The 20377-nt window shown below is 43.9% G+C and overlaps 1 protein-coding gene across 1 annotated transcript in view; it reads right to left on the bottom strand.

Annotated features, from left to right (window-relative positions):
• LOC138762680 (procollagen galactosyltransferase 2-like) overlaps positions 1–20377 on the bottom strand; it is a 175726-nt gene that overhangs the window by 60727 nt on the left and 94622 nt on the right. Inside the window, exons 3-5 of the mRNA XM_069936279.1 lie at positions 12922–13039; positions 9695–9829; positions 2166–2370 (exon numbers count right to left, since the gene is read on the bottom strand). Coding sequence (XP_069792380.1) covers positions 2166–2370; positions 9695–9829; positions 12922–13039 — 458 coding nt within the window. The remainder of the gene's footprint in view (positions 1–2165; positions 2371–9694; positions 9830–12921; positions 13040–20377) is intronic.

Below are 20377 nucleotides of genomic sequence, written 5' to 3'. Positions count from 1 at the left end.
CAAATTCTTGATTTATTTTTTTTTAATTGCTTTAGTCTTCTCTTTAGAAGTATGAGACAAGTGGAGTCAATGAGCTAGAAGAGCAGGATGGTGTTTGGGAGTTGGGGATGGTAGGGATAATTTTAACATGCCACAGCAAAAGGGAGTCTGCCCTGATATCATTCTATTTTATGTACCAGCCTCTTTTCAATGTTCACTGCCTTTGCCTGGGAGGTACATATGTGAGTGACATTGGAGCGCTCACACCCCTAACGTCGAGGTACTCGAGATGGCAGAGGTCGACAGCATCGAGTCCACGCTGCTGAAGATCCAGCTGCGCTGGATGGGTCACGTCTCCAGAATGGAGGACCATCGCCTTCCCAAGATCGTATTATATGGCGAGCTCTCCACTGGCCACCGTGACAGAGGTGCACCAAAGAAAAGGTACAAGGACTGCCTAAAGAAATCTCTTGGTGCCTGCCACACTGACCACCGCCAGTGGGCTGATAACGCCTCAAACCATGCATCTTGGCGCCTCACAGTTTGGCGGGCAGCAGCCTCCTTTGAAGAAGACCGCAGAGCCCACCTCACTGACAAAAGGCAAAGGAGGAAAAACCCAACACCCAACCCCAACCAACCAATTTTCCCTTGCAACCGCTGCAATCGTGTCTGCCTGTCCCGCATCGGACTGGTCAGCCACAAACGAGCCTGCAGCTGACGTGGACTTTTTACCCCCTCCATAAATCTTCGTCCGCGAAGCCAAGCCAAAGAAAGAAAAAAAAAGACATATGTGAGTGACAACTGAGGGTAATAACAGTTTGGTTGCCATGTTGCCAAAAGCTAACAGATATGCTTTTTAGACTGCGATATCAAGAAAATTGCAGAAAAAAATTAACACAATTACAGCCTGTGTGGTTATTCACATTGGGCGCCTTTTTAGACTGCAAGTACCTGAGTGCAACAGTCCCGGAGGTTGGACATGCAGTAGAGTGAATGACCAACAACGAATATTTCCGGTACAATTTCCACTGCAGGCATCCTCCAAAAAGTTGTAGAGGTCCTGCAGGATAAATTGTGGTGCAGGAATTGACTCAAAAGTCCTGCACATTCCTTTTTAGACTGCCCATGTCATAGTCACATTCCTTGATTGTGCCGTTACATGCCTGAAGTCTAAAAACCATGCAAGTTCATATTCAAAGAATGAATGTTTATTTGCTAGATCTAATTAAACAATAGTCTGGATCTAATTAAATAATAGTTCATTGAACTTGTTCACTCCAAGGACACCAAGAGGAAGCAAATTGGAATTGGAACTTGCAAATCTCCTCAGTTTATACATTTTCTACTACAAACACTTTATTGTAATTATTGCTGGCAAAATAAAAATGCAAGTCATGTGTCACACAACTTCCACATTGCACAATTACCAAGTAAGGGCACAGCAAGATATCTTTCAGTCACACAGAATGAGCACCACAAGCCCTGAGGTAAAATTACTATATTTTGTTGGACATCTGGGAAAGCAAAAGGCTGTCATATTTCTGCCGGTTTGTTTCGTGCTAATGATGTAACTGACTAATGAAAAATATAATTGTACCAAGTTGTAAATTCTACTTAAAATATTTAAAGGTATGCGTGCCCCAAATTCATGAGAACTAATATTTGAAGGGAGCTTTTTATTTAATGCTTAGGATTTGCAAACTATCTGATTGGAATTGGTGCAAGTTAACGTCACTCAAACCCAGTGACACCTGATGACTTTGAGTAAATGGTTAAACAGTAAACATTGCTGATGAGGCCTAAGCTCTACGATCAGGCAGCACAGTTAGTGTCATGGTTATTGCAATGCTTTTACAGCTCCAGTGACCATGATTCAAATCTGGTGCTGTCTGTAAGTTGTTTGTACATTCTCCCCGTATCTGCGTGGATTCCCTCTGGGTGCTCCAGTTTTCTCCCACCCTTCAAAACATACCAGGGTTGCAGGTCAATAGGGTGCAATTGGGCAGTATGAGCTTGCAGGCTGGAGCGCCTGTTACCGTGATGTATGTCTAAATTTTTTTTTTAATTAAAATCAATGCTTCGCTGGAATGTTGCTATATGCCCAATACTAATATTTAGGGTGATGTAGGTGTAGTCTAATCTTCTCTGCAATCACAGACTAATTTCCACAAAGTAAAAACAATTACCAGCGATTTTGCAGGAAAATGAAAAGGCAATGATGTCATCAAATGCCCAAGTGTAGTCTGGATGAGGGGGAAAAAATGCCAGGTTTTTTGAAGCTTCCCGACGTAGATCAATGAGGTATGTGGAATGCACCATGGGAACAGGAAAACAACCCAAACGCTTCCACTCGCGGATTGGAATATAGTCAGGAGTCCGCCTGTAGTATCCCTGGATGGAGAAAAAAAACAAGGAGGTGAGTTTGAAAAATTTCAACGTGATCATGAGACACTTGTGAGATTGGCATTGGAGCGACTTAACGCAGGTGTGAGAATGCAGAGGTTGGTTACATCTCAGTCTTTGTAGCTAACCCTTGTGATGTAATTGGAAAGAAAGGGCAGAGGTCACGAGCTGGTGGTACATTAACCTGCAGGTACACATGGCCTTTTGCACGGTGAAGCACCTTGCAATGATGCCCACTGCTGTAGGCACCAGCTTCCCTTGCAGTAACCGCAAATGCTAATCAGGAGAAGCACTGAGGATGCATTTTGAGGGAAAATCACCAACAATGCCCACAGAGTACTGAAGAATGGAGCTGTGATTGACAATTACTTGCACCCATGAATACAATCACCCAAAAAAGCTGCCACCTTTAAGAGGTGGTGTTTCAAGAAAGCAGTTTCTATCATGAAAGATCCTCACCCATCAGGAAGGAGGTACAAGAGATGAACACCTAATGTTACAAAATCAGCTCCCCCCACCATTCCTGACATCAGATATCTGAATGGACAATGAATTTATGGACACTATGTCACTTTTTTTCCCTCGCTTTTTGCACTAATTATTTATTTTTAAATATTGTACTTACACAACTGTAATTTATTGCAATTTGCATCTGTCACACACAATACTGCTGTTGCAATACAACAAATTTTGTAACATGTTCATGACAATAAAACTACCAATAATTGTGATTCTGATTCTGATGAAGGATCATGGTTGGAGGATGATGAAGGATAATGGTTGGAGGATGATGAAGGATAATGGTTGGAGGATGACGAAGGATAATGGTTGGAGAATGATGAAGGATAATGGTTGGAGGATGACAAAGGATAATGGTTGGAGGATGATGAAGGATAATGGTTGGAGGATGACAAAGGATAATGGTTGAAGGATGATGAAGGATAATGGTTGAAGGATGATGAAGGATAATGGTTGAAGGATGATGAAGGATAATGTTTAAAGGATGAAGGATAATGGCTGGAGGATGATGAAGGATAATGGTTGGAGGTTGATGAAGGATAGTGGTTGGAGGATGACAAAGGATAATGGTTGAAGGATGATGAAGGATAATGGTTGAAGGATTTTGAAGGATAATGGTTGAAGGATAACGAAGGATAATGTTTGAAGGATGACGAAGGATAATGGTTGGAGGATGACGAAGGATAATGGTTGGAGGATGATGAGGATAATGGTTGGAGGATGACGAAGGATAATGGTTGGAGGATGACGAAGGATAATGGTTGGAGGATGATGAAGGATAATGGTTGGAGGATGACGAAGGATAATGGTTGAAGGATGATGAAGGATAATGGTTGCCAGGCAGGTTATAATATCAAAATTCATGTTTTGTTCACATCCACTTATAAAGAGCGAAGATGAGCTGGGAACCATGAAGCTACTTTTGTTGTAAAATGTTGATAGTTCTTATTTCTCAGCAACTTTTAATAATAAAAGATTGCAAAAGGTTGAGTGTGGATGCACAACCTCTGGAATAGTTGACTTGCTGACAAACAGTGGAGGAAGGCTTTGAAGCACAGAGTTAACTCTGCCTTTTCATTTTTAAGTACCTGGATTCCAATCTTGCTCAAACCAAAGGAAGGACCAGGGTGTCTGGTGACTTGATGGGCTACCTAGTTATCACTGCACGCCCCAACTTTAGAGGGGCGGTCTTGCCCCCCACTGGGACTGGTGACTGGGAAAACCATCTGGGAGGCCATTACCGTCCTTGACAGATTTAAGTATATGGAGCACTGAGCATCCCGCTCATTTTGTAAGTTTACTGACACCGCCCTGCTGGTGACTCACAGACTCTTGTACATAGTCCAAACATGTGGATCATGTCTGCATTCATTGGATCCCCACATCTACCATGTATGTTCTCTGGAAACAGCACTATGGGGGTGGGGGATGGGGGGGAAGGCCTGTAAAAGCGGAGCTTCCAATGCACCACTCACTCTGACCCAGACCAGCCTCCCCTCTGCTCCTTCCCCACCAGATGTGGCCCCTTACTCATCTTTCATGTTACCACACCAACCAACTCACCAGATGTGAGTGGGGTTCTCCTAAACCTCCCTTTCCTTCCCCCCATCTTCCCCCCCCCCCCCACCACCACCACGTACCAGGAGAAGACTACCCCTCAAGCTGCTGCTCTTTCAGTCTACACAGTGCTGTGGGAGCCTACATTTGCAACACCACCATTCCAGGCTGTGGTATCTGCATCACTGCTCTGGCACACACAGCTGGGAGTCTTCCACATACGCCGACCCCTCTTTCGACAGTTACAGGAGTTGCTTGTATTAACTCTTTAATCAAAAAGTTTCAGTAATGACGGCGTTCTTCCAGTCCTTTCACCACTTGACCACCTCACATCCAATAATCCTTCAGGAATTGGTTTCTTTTTCCCCTCCACACAATTTAGCAGACAAACAGTCCTGACTTTCCCAATGAATCCATAAAGGGAGCATGCCTTGGCGATGTAATGCACTTAGTTCATTCAGCACCAGTCAAAACAATCTGTTGGAATACAAGCAGGAACCACATCCTGGCATGAGACAGCCAACAGTCTACTGCCCTACATTGGGGTGCTCCTTTGAGAATCACCGGCATGCCCTGTTTGCGTGCCTGCTGGGCCAAGCTCTGGCTTCACATGGGACAGCATGGCGGTGGCCATCTGGGATATGTGCCTCCAAATGATGGGGGAGCACCTGGATGAATGGTCACCGTGGTGGAAACCCTGGGGAAAGAAAGGGCTGTGGTACTTTGGATTAAAGGAAATCCCCGGATGTCCTTGCACTACCTGCTTGCAGACGAAAGTGGTAATGGTGCTGTTCTCGGTGAGATATGCTGCACACGCATTCTGGAAAAATCAGCAAGTCCACACATGAGAGTCAGTGACTAACAAAAACAAACAAACAGATAGGCTCCTAGTTCCCACAGCATGACACTCCATGGGGAGAACAAAGACCCTTTTGGTCTGTGGTGAGTTGGTAGGCCATTGCCATTTTCTGAATCAATACTTGCACCCTTCTGTTGTGCCTATCTGTTTATAATATATTTACCTTTTGTAACAATGTATTAATTTATTTTTTGTAATAATGTTTTTACTTTTTTAATGATTGGTGAGTGACATGACTTCTGAGGGGTGAAATGCAGTGTGGATTGTGGAGGATCATGACACCTCTCTGTCTGGATCCTAGCCAGAAGTTGCATTACCTGCCAATCAAGGCTGGACTCCACCCACCCATTACTGCACACCTGACCACTGGCCCCTTTAACCACCTAGTGATTACCTGGGCCAGACCCTCCAGCTTACTGTGCTATGAAGTCCACCACGTGGAGCAGCTCTTCTCCTTTGGCTCTTCAGTCCTGAGACAAACCCTGATCACACCAGGTTGCAAACTGTGGACAATGCTGGTGAAGTCATTGGTAAGGAGTGCACTAAATAGGGATTGGGGCTGTTGTACTTTGGTGTTGTAGAAGTATTAGAGCCGTGCCCACGTTTGAAAAGGAATGGCAGGTAGCATGTTGTAATACTTGGTTGTTTTAAATCTGCACACAGTTGCTGGTATTGGTAGTGTTAAGTTCATTGTGACTGATTATACTGTGTTGTATGGTTGAGAGTACTAGTGTGTATTATCCCTGTTGCGATCCCCTGAAGTGTGCTTTAATAAAGATCCTTCCTATGCTCAGCCTATGTCCAGATTTGTTGTCCTTTGAACCCACTGAACTTATTTCCCTTCCTGAACAACACACTGTCTCCAACATAATTGACAGACAGCCCATTTTAATACAGCATCTGTTCAGCGAGACCGTGATATTATTTAGAAGCTAAGTTGTAGCCTTAACCATAGTTAAGGATGCTAACAGTGGTTTGTGATATATTCTTCTTCAAATTAGACAAAACTAAGAAAGCAGATGGAGATGTGATAGGGGGCCAAAGGGATCCAATAGGAGGGGGATGAGAATGTGTGGGGAGCTGGTTGAGGGTGATTAGAAAGGGGACAAAATATGTTGGGGTATGGAACATAGGAACATAGGAAGTAAGAACAGGGGTAGGCCAAAAATGGCCCATCAAGCCTGCTTCGCCATTCAATAAGATCATGGCTGATCTAATTTATGGCCTAACTCCACCTACCTGCCTTCTCCCCATATCCCCCAATTCCTCTATCGCAAAAATTTATCTAACCGAATTTTCAATATGTTTAATAAAGCAGCCTCAACAAAATGGAGCCATTGCATTTCTGCTGTCACTTTGCCTAGTGAATAATTTTTTTTTGTTTCAAACTATTTTACTGGAACTCAATGTGACTAGAGTGAGGAAGAAGTCTGAACGAAACACCACAGAGTCATGGAGGATGAGATTATTACATTTAGAAAGGACTGGGAGAGTGAGGGCATCAGTATCACCTTCACCATCACAATCAAGCAGTTTCTACTGGTGTCTGGAAATGTAACAGTAGATGTCAGGGGGAATCACACACAAGAGACTGCAGATGCAGGAGTCTGAGGCAAAACATAGTCTGCTAGTGAAACTCAGTTGAGCAACATCAGTGGGAGAAAAGGTAAATGAAGAAAAGGAAATTCTATCCTTCTATTTCCTTTCCTCCTGCCTCCCACTCCTTCCCTTCCTCCTTCTATGAGAGTTATCCTCAACCCTCACCCTGATTGCCTCAGCTTTTTTCTATTCTGTCCTCCCACCCATGACTTCATGTGTGTTAGCCTGTACTCTGGGCCCCATCCCCTCCTCTCCCTTCCCCCTCCCCCCTTGCTCCACCTTTTTATTCAGAAGCCTGTCTGTTTTTGCATATACCTGATGAAAGACCTGAATCTTGGGTTATTCTTTAATTCCAATGACCTGCATGAGTTTCTCCAACACATTTGTTCATTGCACTCAATCCCAGCATTGGCAGATTTTCTTGTTTAACATCAATGCTCTTTATCCCCCACTGACGTTGCTCAACTTGCTGAGGACCCACTGCATACTGTGGTTAGATGCATAGAGGAGGTTTCTAAGAGCTAGAGTATACAAAGGCCGGGATCAGTCTCAAAGTAAGGGCTTAGCCACTCTTGACAGAGATGAGTAGAAATTTGCTGATGACACCACAGTTGTCAGCAAAATCACAAATGGCGATACAATCACAAAGAAGGACTGCCAGTGGCTATACTCTGTGAGGTGTTTGAGGAGACACGGTATGTCACCGAACACTCTCAAAAACTTCTACAGGTGTACTGTGGAGAGCATCTGGCTGGTGGCATCACTACCTGCTATGAAGGAGCCAACTTTCAGGACAAGAATAGACTCCAGGGGGTTCTTAACTCGGCCTGCGACATCACAGGCACCAGACTTCACTCCATCGAGGACATTGACATGAGGTGGTGTCTTAAAAAAGCAGCCTCTATCCTCAAATACCCCCACCACCCAGACCACACCCTCTTCACTCTGCTACCATCAGGAAAGAGGTACAGGAGTCTAAAGAGGAGCACTCAGCAGCACTCAGCTTCTTCCCCCCTTGCCAACAAATTCCTGAATAATCAATGAACCAGAGATACTGCCTTACTTTTCATGCTCTATTATTATTAATATTATTTAATTTTTCTTACATTAATGTTTGCACCGTAATGCTGCCTACCACAAAACACCAAATTTCACGACTTGTTCTTGACAATAAAATCTGATTCTGATATTTGCTCACCCAAAGTGAAGAGATGCTATCAAATTCATTATCAAAAAAGACTGTGGAGGTCAGTTGCTCATTATATTCAGGAGTAATAAATGTTTGTAAAATAAGTGAACCAAGGGATTACTGGGTTAGCATCTGAAAGTGGCACTGAGTATAATGATCTGCCATCATCTTATTGGATGGTGGAGCAAAATGACCTTCCTCTGCTTTTACTTATGTTTATCAATCTGCAGCCACCTCTAATATTGGAATTATTTGAGTGGATGAAGTGAACAAAAAAAGATGTATTTTAAAGATAGGTTTTCGTGTTGTTATCGTATTACGGATATGGAAAATAAGAATAATGACTAGATTTCAAACCCTACTGCAGCAATCTGGGGATTTTAGTTCAGTGTGAATGTGGGAAATTATAAACCTGGTGGGCTGAATGACATTCTGATATTTGATTAGATTCTTTGGAGGATGACGTACATAAAAACCTACCTGCAGTAAAAGTAAACCTGCAGTTGTTGGATTGAGGTTAAAAACTTGAGCAATTCAATGGTTTCATTTAGGGAAAGAATGCATCTGCCCTTACCTGATCTGGACAACACATGCATACAACCAATGTAAAAACACAAAGTTGGAGAAACTCAGCAGGTCAAGCAGTGTCCTTGTAAAAATACATGTGGTGATATGCAATTACACCACTAGGTCGACAGCATCGAGTCCACGCTGCTGAAGATCCAGCTGCGCTGGATGGGTCACGTCTCCAGAATGGAGGACCATCGCCTTCCCAAGATCGTATTATATGGCGAGCTCTCCACTGGCCACCGTGACAGAGGTGCACCAAAGAAAAGGTACAAGGACTGCCTAAAGAAATCTCTTGGTGCCTGCCACATTGACCACCGCCAGTGGGCTGATAACGCCTCAAACCGTGCATCTTGGCGCCTCACAGTTTGGCGGGCAGCAGCCTCCTTTGAAGAAGACCGCAGAGCCCACCTCACTGACAAAAGGCAAAGGAGGAAAAACCCAACACCCAACCCCAACCAACCAATTTTCCCTTGCAACCGCTGCAATCGTGTCTGCCTGTCCCGCATCGGACTGGTCAGCCACAAACGAGCCTGCAGCTGACGTGGACTTTTTACCCCCTCCATAAATCTTCGTCCGCGAAGCCAAGCCAAAGAAAGAGACTAGGTCACCAGTGGTCATCCCAGTGACCTTGTATATAAAGCAGTCCAGGGCTACAGCCTAGCCTTCCAGGTCTGTCTTGCAGAGAGACAAGAACTCTTAGTGTACATATTAGTTTATTAAAGCTGTTCTTTTACTCACACTGCTGGTGTGATTATTGTCAGTACAATACATAACTGACATTTCGAGCTTGAGCAGCCCAAAACATCAGTTAAATACTTTTACCTTTGCAACATAAAGGACACTGCTTGACCCGCTAAGTTTCTCGAACACTTTGTGTTTAAATTTCAACCCCTGCGTCTGCAAATTTTCATGTTTTACTTCATACCATGAATAACTTTTATTGGAGGCAAAATAGTACTGAATCAACAAGTTATTTGATTAATAACATGGTTTAGAACTTCTAATTTAAACCAACTTACTTGCGGTGTCATACCACACCAGAAATTTGAGTACAAAGAGCTGGAGTCCAGCATGGGGGCGACCACAGTCAAGTTTTCAGCGATCATCATATTTAGTGTCTGCTCATTTGTCAGGAAGTTGTCTGTATCTACAAACTGTAAGACAGAGGTTGAAGCAAAAAATTCATTTAGTTACACATAAACAACAAGAAATACAAGGACTGCAGATGCCAGAATCTTGAGCAAACACAGAGAAGCTGGAAAGATTCAGTGAGCTAGGCAGAATCCATGGGGACAAATAAAAAAGCACCCTGATCCAATACAGTTGACTGACCATTTCTCTCCATGGAATCTTCTGAAAAAGCTCTATTTCTCTCCAGACTGCATTAAAATTTTGGATATGGAAGGTTTAGAGAGGATGCAGAAGAGATTTACTGGGATGTTGTCTGGATCAGAGAATATTTGATAAAGCAAGACTTTTCTCCTTGGAATGACAAAGGATGAGAGGTGATTTAATAGAAGTGTACAAGATTATGAGAGGCATGGATGGGGTGGAGAGACAGCATTTATTTGAGAGGTGATTTAATAGAAGTGTACAAGATTATGAGAGGCATGGATGGGGTGGAGAGACAGCATTTATTTGAGAGGTGATTTAATAGAAGTGTACAAGATTATGAGAGGCATGGATGGGGTGGAGAGACAGCATTTATTTTTTCCAAGGCATCAATCATAAATAGCAGAGGATAGCTATTTAATGTGATTAGAGGAAAATTTAGTGAAGACATCAGAGGTATTTTTTCCCCACAGCGAATAGAAGTTGCCGGGAATGCGTGGCTGAGGATGAGGATGGTACAATCAAGACATTTAAAAGACTGTTATATTGGCACATGATTCAAGAAAAATTAAGGGGTATGGACTGTGAGATTGGGATGGGTTAGGCTTATATAGGTCAGTGTTGTAATATAACGTTCTAAGGTTATTTCATGCCTCTTAATGATATTAACATTTCTGACATAATCTCTTTTCTCTCTTTGGCTTGGCTTCGCGGACGAAGATTTATGGAGGGGGTAAAAAGTCCACGTCAGCTGCAGGCTCGTTTGTGGCTGACCAGTCCGATGCGGGACAGGCAGACACGATTGCAGCGGTTGCAAGGGAAAATTGGTTGGTTGGGGTTGGGTGTTGGGTTTTTCCTCCTTTGCCTTTTGTCAGTGAGGTGGGCTCTGCGGTCTTCTTCAAAGGAGGCTGCTGCCCGCCAAACTGTGAGGCGCCAAGATGCACGGTTTGAGGCGTTATCAGCCCACTGGCGGTGGTCAATGTGGCAGGCACCAAGAGATTTCTTTAGGCAGTCCTTGTACCTTTTCTTTGGTGCACCTCTGTCACGGTGGCCAGTGGAGAGCTCGCCATATAATACGATCTTGGGAAGGCGATGGTCCTCCATTCTGGAGACGTGACCCATCCAGCGCAGCTGGATCTTCAGCAGCGTGGACTCGATGCTGTCGACCTCTGCCATCTCGAGTACCTCGACGTTAGGGGTGTGAGCGCTCCAATGGATGTTGAGGATGGAGTGGAGACAACGCTGGTGGAAGCGTTCTAGGAGCCGTAGGTGGTGCCGGTAGAGGACCCATGATTCGGAGCCGAACAGGAGTGTGGGTATGACAACGGCTCTGTATACGCTTATCTTTGTGAGGTTTTTCAGTTGGTTGTTTTTCCAGACTCTTTTGTGTAGTCTTCCAAAGGCGCTATTTGCCTTGGCGAGTCTGTTGTCTATCTCATTGTCGATCCTTGCATCTGATGAAATGGTGCAGCCGAGATAGGTAAACTGGTTGACCGTTTTGAGTTTTGTGTGCCCGATGGAGATGTGGGGGGGCTGGTAGTCATGGTGGGGAGCTGGCTGATGGAGGACCTCAGTTTTCTTCAGGCTGACTTCCAGGCCAAACATTTTGGCAGTTTCCGCAAAGCAGGACGTCAAGCGCTGAAGAGCTGGCTCTGAATGGGCAACTAAAGCGGCATCATCTGCAAAGAGTAGTTCACGGACAAGTTTCTCTTGTGTCTTGGTGTGAGCTTGCAGGCGCCTCAGATTGAAGAGACTGCCATCCGTGCGGTACCGGATGTAAACAGCGTCTTCATTGTTGGGGTCTTTCATGGCTTGGTTCAGCATCATGCTGAAGAAGATTGAAAAGAGGGTTGGTGCGAGAACACAGCCTTGCTTCACGCCATTGTTAATGGAGAAGGGTTCAGAGAGCTCATTGCTGTATCTGACCCGACCTTGTTGGTTTTCGTGCAGTTGGATAATCATGTTGAGGAACTTTGGGGGACATCCGATGCGCTCTAGTATTTGCCAAAGCCCTTTCCTGCTCACGGTGTCGAAGGCTTTGGTGAGGTCAACACAGTCCCTGTGCCCGGACTGTGCCCCAGTCCGGGCACAGGGAGAGCAGCAGCGGCCCCGGCCCCGGTCCGGGCGAAGGGTAGACGGCGGCGGCCCCGATACGGGCAGGAGCAAGGGGGAGGCGGCGGCCCCAGTCCGGGCACAGGGAGAGCAGCAGCGGCCCCGGCCCCGGTCCGGGCGAAGGGTAGACGGCGGCGGCCCCGATACGGGCAGGAGCAAGGGGGAGGCGGCGGCCCCAGTCCGGGCACAGGGAGAGCAGCGGCGGCCCCGGCCCCGGTCCGGGCGAAGGGTAGACGGCGGCGGCCCCGATACGGGCAGGAGCAAGGGGGAGACGGCGGCCCCGGCCTCGGTCGAGTGAGGCAGACGGAGGCCCCGGTCCGGACAGGGAGTGGGAGGCGGCGGCCCCAGTCCAGGTCTGACATAATAACACTGAATTATCTCCCATTTATTCAAGACTACATTTACAAAGCACTCAACTCAACTCTCCGCACAATTGGAAAGAAATGACATATATAATTCGAATGTCTGTAGTCAGAGATATAGCGACCTGAAGGCATCTTGCCTAATTGCTTTGTAGCATTGGTATTGACAATTTATTTAGTGTAACAATTCCAACCTATCAATCACACCTTTTTAAGCACTCATTTTATATTGCTTGGGACTGTGGAGGATTAATGCGGCAGCTAAGAAGTTGTACATTCAGTACACCTTAGTGCAAACTCTGATTGGACGTGGTACTGGAATCATCATTATGTGTCTTCCACTTCCTTCTGCCCAACCTCTGCACTCCTATTTGAAGCAAAAAGCAAAGTGCCCTTACCTGTTTGGAAAGAGTCTGTGACCTGAAAGGACTTTCACTTACCAGAATGTAGTCAGCCCACTTTTCCCTCGCAGTTTTCAGTGCCATTTGCCTGAGTTTCATCATTTGTGAGAATCTGGAGCTGGTCCAGTGTTTTGGGCCTATTTCATCAGCATAATACCTGAAATTCAATGCAAACCTGCTGGATGAGTGGTGGAACAACAGAACTCACACCAACATTTCACTGGGTTTGGATTGAGGAAAGATTTCACTTTGGGTGATGAACAGTAATGAGAAGAATTGGGGAGGGTCCATAATGAGGATCCAGTTGTCTTTTCCTACTTGGAAAAGTCAAAATTATTGGCCCCCCGATAATGCAACTTGAGCAGAATTCTAATTGGGAAGGAGCCGTTCTTCCCTCAGGATCAGCACAAGGAGTAATTCACTCTGAGAGAATGGAACACTGACTGGACATTAAATATAAGCATCTGAAGGGCATCAAACCTATTTCAGAATAACAAAGCTGGAAAATTGCAGCAGGCCAGAGAGGATTGTTAAGGCAGAAAATAGTTCATAAATTCTCACAGATATTACTGGCTCAAATTCTGCGGTGCTTCACAAAGTTTGCATCTATTATATTATATAATTGGAGTCACCGAGTCCAGGAATGTGGTAACGAGCTCTTCATCTCAAGAAGTCCATGCTACCAATTGTCATACTCTATTTTAAATTTTATCCTATCTACTACTCACCTACACACGAGGAATGATTGGCCTACTCTACTAACCTGCATATCTTTCTGATGTGAAAGAAAATTGAAACACCCAGGGAAAACACACATGATCACAGGGAGAACCTGCAAACTCCACACAGGCAGCATCAAAGGTGAGGATAGAACCTGGATTGCTGGTGATATCAGAGCTTCACCATCTATGACTCTGTGAGAACCCTAATTTCTCTTTACTTTAAGCAATCCTATTTTCATACTGTTTATCTACCATCCATCTGTCTATCCATCCCAATTCTCCCATTGCACACTTGCACACTGGCAACAATTTACAGCAGCTATTTAAACTATCAACCCACATAACCTTAGCATGTAGAGGATAGCAGAGCACACCAGGAGAAAACTTGCGTGTTCACAGGAAGAATGAATAGCCTCCACCAGAATAAAACAGAATAAATCAGGATTGAATCAGGTCCCTAAATACGTGTGACAAAAATGCTAACAGTCGCACCACCTCAGCAATCTGTCTCTAACTGCATGGCCTGCCTGTACTTCCTCTCCATTACCTATCATTACTATTCTGTTAACAGAACTGTTGTGATAGAGGATTCCATAATTAGGGGAGGAGATCAAGTATACAGGATGGTATGTTACCTCCTTGGTGCCAGGGTCCAAGACATCTCAGATCGAGCTCATGGCATTCTCAGGAGGGAGGGTGAGCAGTTGGATGTCATGGTCCATGAAGGGACCAATGACGTGGGTAGAAAGAGTGAGCAGGTCCTGCAAGGAGAGTTCAGGGAGTTAAGCGCAAGGTTGAAGGACAGGACCTCCAGGGTTGTGATCTCCGGATTGCTACCTGTGCCATGTGCTAGTGAGGTTAGAACTAGGAGGGTAATGCAGCTGAACACGTGTCTAAAGACATGGTGCAGGAGGAAGGGCTTCAGGTTTCTGGATCATTGTGTTTTCTCCCAGGGAAGGGGGAGAGGGGGGGAACCTGTACCAATGGGATGGTTTGCATCATTTGCATCTGAACTGGAGGAAGACTAATACCCTTGTGGTAATGAGGTCATGAAACCACGACAGATTAAAGAGGAGGAATTGCTTGCTGTCTTAAAGCAAGTAAGGGTGGATAAATTCCCAGCAAGATATTCCCTTGGACCTTGAGGGAGGTTAGTGTAGTAATTGCTGAGGCTCTGGCAGAAATATTTAAAATGACTTCCACCACAGGTGAGGTGCTGGAAAATTGGAGGATAACTCCCGTTGTTTCGTTGTTTTGAAAAGCTCCAAAAAAAATCCTGGAAATTATAAGTCAGTGAGCCTGATGTCAGTAGTAGGTAAAGTATTGGTACATGTTCTAAGAGAATAGATATACAATTGTTTGGATAGCCAGAAACATATTAAGAAAAGACAATGTGGTTTTGTGCATTGTGTTTTTTAATCTTAGAGTTTCTCAAGGAGGTTACCAGGAAAGTTGATGAGGAAAATGTTGGCATAGGGCAGTATGGTTGATGTAGTGCTTAGTGCGACTCCATTAGAGTGCCAAGAATCGGGATCAGGGTTTGAATCCCGTGATGTCTGAAAGGAATTTGTACGTTCTCCCCATATCTGCATGGGTTTTCTTTGGGAAATGTTCAAAATGTACTGGGGTGTAGGTTAATTAGGGTGTTAATTGCATGGCACACACTTGTGGGCTGAAATGGCCTGTTACTGTGCTGTATGTCCAAATTTAAAATTTAAGTAATGCTGTGGATGTTGTCGACATGGACTTTAGTAAGGCCTTTGACAAGGTCACACATGGGAAGTTGGTCAGGGAGGTTCAGACTCTAGGTGTTCATGGTAAGGTAGTGAACTGGATTCGCCAATGGCTAGACTGGAGAAACCAGAGAGAAGTGGTGGATGATTGCTTCTCAGACTGGAGGCCTGTGATTAGTGATGGGCCTTATGGATCAGTGCTGGAACCATTGATGTTTGCATTCCATATCAATGATCTGGATGATAATGTTGTGAAATGGATTAGCAAGTTTGCAGATGACACTAAGATTGGTGTTGGAAAAGCAAAGAGGGTTTTCAAACATTGCAGAGGAATCTGAACCAGCTGGAAAAAATGGCAAATGAAATTTAATGCAGACAAGGTGAGGTATTGCATTTTGGAAGGACAAACCAAGAAAGAACATACACGATAAATGGTTAGGTGCTGAGGAGTGTGGTAGAACAGAGGGATCTGAGAATACAGATATATAATTTCCTGAAAGTGGCGTCACAGTGGATAGGATTGTAAAGAGAGCTTTTGGCATATTGGCCTTCATAAATCAAAGCATTGAGTATAGGAGTTGGAATGTTATGGTAAAGTTGTACAAGACATTAGTGAGGCCAAATTTTGAATTGTGTGCAGTTTTGGTCACCTAACTACAGAAAAGATATCAATAAGATAGAAAGAATGCAGAGAAGATTTACTAGGATGTTGCCCAAACTTCAGGAACTTAGTTACAGGGAAAGGTCAAACAGGTTGGGACTTTTTTCCTTGAAGCATAGAAGAATGAGGGAGGGGGGGAGATTTTATAAAGGTTTTAAAATTATGAGGGGACAGACAGAGTAGATGTAGATTGGCTTTTTCCACTGAGGGTAGGTGAGATACAAATCAGAGGACATGAAGTAAGAGTGAAAAGGGAAAAGTTTAGGGGGAACATGAGGGGGAACTTCACAGTCAGTGGTGGGAATGTGGAATGAGTTGCCAGTTGAAGTTGTGAATGTGGGATCAAATTTAATATTCAAGAAGAATTTGGACAAATACATAGCTGGGAGAGGTATGGAGGGTTCTGGACTGGGTGCATATTGCTGGTGCAGTTTCTGTCACTTTGGGGGAAATAAATGAGTTTGTTAGACACCAAGTGCTCACCATTTCAGCTGTTTTTGCTGTGAAACTAATTATTTTTGCATGTAATAAATTGGAAAGGGATTATTAGAACCAATTATCTACATATTGACACCCATTATATATCATGGAGACTATCTGTATGAACATGCAAAAATAACTTTGCATTAAACCTTTGAAGTAAGCATCTTAGCCATTTTTGGGGTTCATATTTCAACATTTATTTCACTTGGAATGTCAAACCTCATGACCACAAACTCATGAGATTCTTCAAAATCATTCTTCAGCTTGATATGACCCAGGGACCTGCAGCTGCATCTCCTCCACGAATCCTTCTTTATCCTTTCCTTAAACCATCCACACTACAGTTACTCTTTTGTGTCAAGAATAATGCCCCAGGTCAAACAGTTTACTTTATATAGCAAAGGTAAAGATATATAAACGTTTTGAGCCCTTCATCAAATTATGGAAAAATATCAGCAGGTGTCCAAACAAAATGGTAGGGGGGTGGACAGGGGAGTAGCATGGACCCAAAGGCAAGAGGTAATAGGTGGATAAGGGAGGGAGGGCACAGCAGCAAGCATGAGGAGGAGGGATGGTTCTGCAAATAGAGAGGGAAGGGGTGGAGAGCTAAAGGAAAGAAGTCAAGGGGAAAAGGGGAGGGCGATTGGAGAGTAGGTTAACAGAAATCAGAGGTAGATATTAATGCCATTTTCCACTAAATTCTATCGTGAAAATGACATTTTAACTAAGGCAAAATTATTTTTTTTGCAATTTTAAGATTTCTCCTTGCTGCATAATAAGTCTATGTGATGCAGGTGGGAAAAATCAAGGAGGTCAATGAAGCTAGCATGAAGTAAGTGGCTGTCAGTGTTTACTTTTATTCCCACCCTCCTCGCAGAGAAGAGACTTATTCCTCTTTGGCACCTCCTCCTCACAGCATGCCTGAAACCAGGGACTCACCGTGTGGAGAATTGAGGCACCGTGGTGTGCTTATACATGTCCAGTCCAAATTTTATGATAGATCCACTCCATGTTTATGCAGTCAGCTAGGTTTTCAGAGTGAGTGTGAGCTATGGGCACATGGATGAGGAAGACAGTATAAGAAGCAGCATGAATGAACAGCATGCACAATAATTCGGAGCTGGGTCCTTTTCTAAAATGTTTCCTGAGAGCTTTCTTCATTTCAAGCATGAATCTCTAACCAAGGCAAAGACTGGCAAGATGTGTCCATTCATTTTGGTTTTGAAAATAAATTCAGTGGCTTGGATAGGTTTGCCATTCAAGTCCACCCTCCTCACACTGACTCGTACTTTACTAATGCTCATCAGCTGTTACTAAACACTCCAGTCTTCAGCACCATTTTCCAAAAATGGAAAGCCGAACACAAGCTTCAAGTAATGTAAAGATTTCATCAGAGTGAATATTTATTCCATATCCCAGATTTTCTGGTGGTGGTTTGTAAATCCCCTTTGGCGTGAATTTCTATTTTCTGAACTCTTTCAACAGGGAGAGGGTCACCCATATTTGGCAGATATTCTGCCCCTTCAAAAAGTCCATGGGAAAAATTAATTAAAAAATTTGCCATGGTCTTCCCTGATTGCTTTGTTAATGCTCACCAGACCAGTCAGTCCCACTGAGGGCTTCACTGTTGGAGTAAAGACTGCATTTAAGGCTTCCTTGTTTTGAAATTGCAAATAAATATGGTTGGAATTATGAAATGAGCAGGGTTTTTACACCCAAACAAGTGATACTTAAGAGACTGATATCTCTGGATCCAGCAAAAAAAAAGCTAAAGGAACTGATAATGCTTTGATTAATGTGCTCCAGGTTAACTACTGTATAATTCAGCGTAGAGGTTGACCAGTGGATAAATCAACTCCACCACCCCTTTTTCAGCCTCATTTTAAGGGTTTTATGGTATATCTGGAGTTGGAATGCCTGAGGTGCCTCATTGATTGACATACAAGTCAATCCCCAAAGCTCGTGATGCCCGATTATAGGCTGTTGACTGGCATATACATCGACCCCCATTGATCGCGCGGATTGATCTGCTGGGTGTTGGCTGGAGGTGATTGCTATCATGGAGGGTCCATCGACACAACACATCACGCAATTAAAATATGAAGTGAGCTTTAAGTTGGAAGTGATAGAAATGGCCAAGAAAACCAACACTGGGCTGCTGCAAGAACATTTGATGTGGATGAGAAGTTGGTGAGAGATTGGAGGAAGAAAGAAGAGACTTCAAGAAACATACTAAAAAGGCAATGTTCTTTGAGAAAAGAAATCACTTGTTGGCCAGAGTTGGAAAATCACTTTGCAGAATGGGTACGTGAACAGAGGCAAGATTATTACATAGTCACCCAAAATAAAATAAGAACATTTGCAGTACAGGGGGCCAAGTCGCACCCAGACCTCAGTGATGGATTTGAGGCTACAGTAGGTTGGTGCAATCTTTTCATGAACAGGAAAATTCTGATATTATGCCAAAAAACAAAAAATGCCCAGAAACTACCAAAAGATCTTGATCATAATGTTGTAAGTTTTCACCAGTTTATTACCAGTAACCAGCAGAAACACCAGTTGGCATTGGAAAATATTGGAAATTTGGACTAAACCCTCAGGAATTTTGACATGATAATCAACAAAACAGTGGAATGGAAAGGTGTTAAAACTGTGCAAACCAGAAGTACAGGGCACAAAACAACATGGTGTCATCATGCATGACCGACGCGACAAAGTTAAGATCTATGGTAATCTTCAAATGCAAAGTTAAACTGAAAATGAAATTCCCTGCAGGTATTTTTGTACATTTTCATGAAAAAGGATGGATGGATGAAAATGGTGTAAAACTACAGATAGATAATGTGTGGAACAGGTGATTAGGCAGTTTATGCAAAGAACGGAGTTTGCTGGTCTGAGGTATGTTTTGTAGCCACTTAACTGAGAACATTAACAATAGATTAACACTACATAATACAGTGAAAGCTCGTTAGAAAGTGATTCGTTAATCTGTGGAATCGCTTATAGCGTGGGTGTCTGTGGACCCCAAACAGTGATTTTAGGATACCAGGCTAGCAGTGGCTAACAGCCACAAACTCAAAATGGACTCTTATGACAGGTGAGGGATGGGGGAGACTGGCAGCGTGAGTCGGGCGGGCAAGGTGGGGAGACGGCAGCACGACTGGAAGGGGGGTGGGGGTGGATCGGTAGCACAATTCGGATGGGCTTAAATCTGGCTTTCTGAAATCAAAAAAAAAATCTGAAATTCAGAACTCACTGTCCCCCAAGGGTTCCGGATAAAGGATTGTGTCACTGTATGTGAAGTTTAAAGGTCTTACAGGTCTTATTATCGGGTTTGAGTCACAGTATTCTGTTTTCCTGCTTCCTATATATGCATCTGTTGCGCGACTTGGCTGTAATGCGGTATGAAATCTTGGACCCGAACTATCGTGTTCTAATGAGGTTTTACTGTTCTTATATTGCATGGGACACTGATGCCAAAGCTGAAACCGCCTCATCAGATACAGACTGGGACCCATATGATGACTATTTAAACAATGAGAATATGGATGTGCTCGCTGCCATCTTTCCCTCAGACGGTAATAGCAAGAGTGATTTTGAAGGGTTCTAAATGTGTTGTTTTCAGACAATGATAGCAAGTTTGGAGGGTGCTAATTGTGTTGCTGGTTTCAATAAAAATCTGTCACAGTTGGGGTATTTTTGGTTTTTCAAGGGTCACCATACACCGAATCAGTTTTTCAAGGGTCAACTTATACACCAGATCAGTTTTTCGAGGGTCGACTTGTATGCCGAATCGGCGCAGGTTGGATTTTGAGGTGAATTTAAGGTTGCAAAAGTATAGCTGGTGTACAATTTGACCCTCATTTTTTGAGAGTTTTGAGGTTTCGTTTCTCAAC

The sequence above is a fragment of the Narcine bancroftii genome, chromosome 5 (assembly GCF_036971445.1).
Source record: "Narcine bancroftii isolate sNarBan1 chromosome 5, sNarBan1.hap1, whole genome shotgun sequence".
NCBI classification, from domain to species: domain Eukaryota; kingdom Metazoa; phylum Chordata; class Chondrichthyes; order Torpediniformes; family Narcinidae; genus Narcine; species Narcine bancroftii.
The sequence above is the reverse complement of the archived record's forward strand: the minus strand, read 5'-3'. Positions and strand labels throughout refer to the sequence as shown.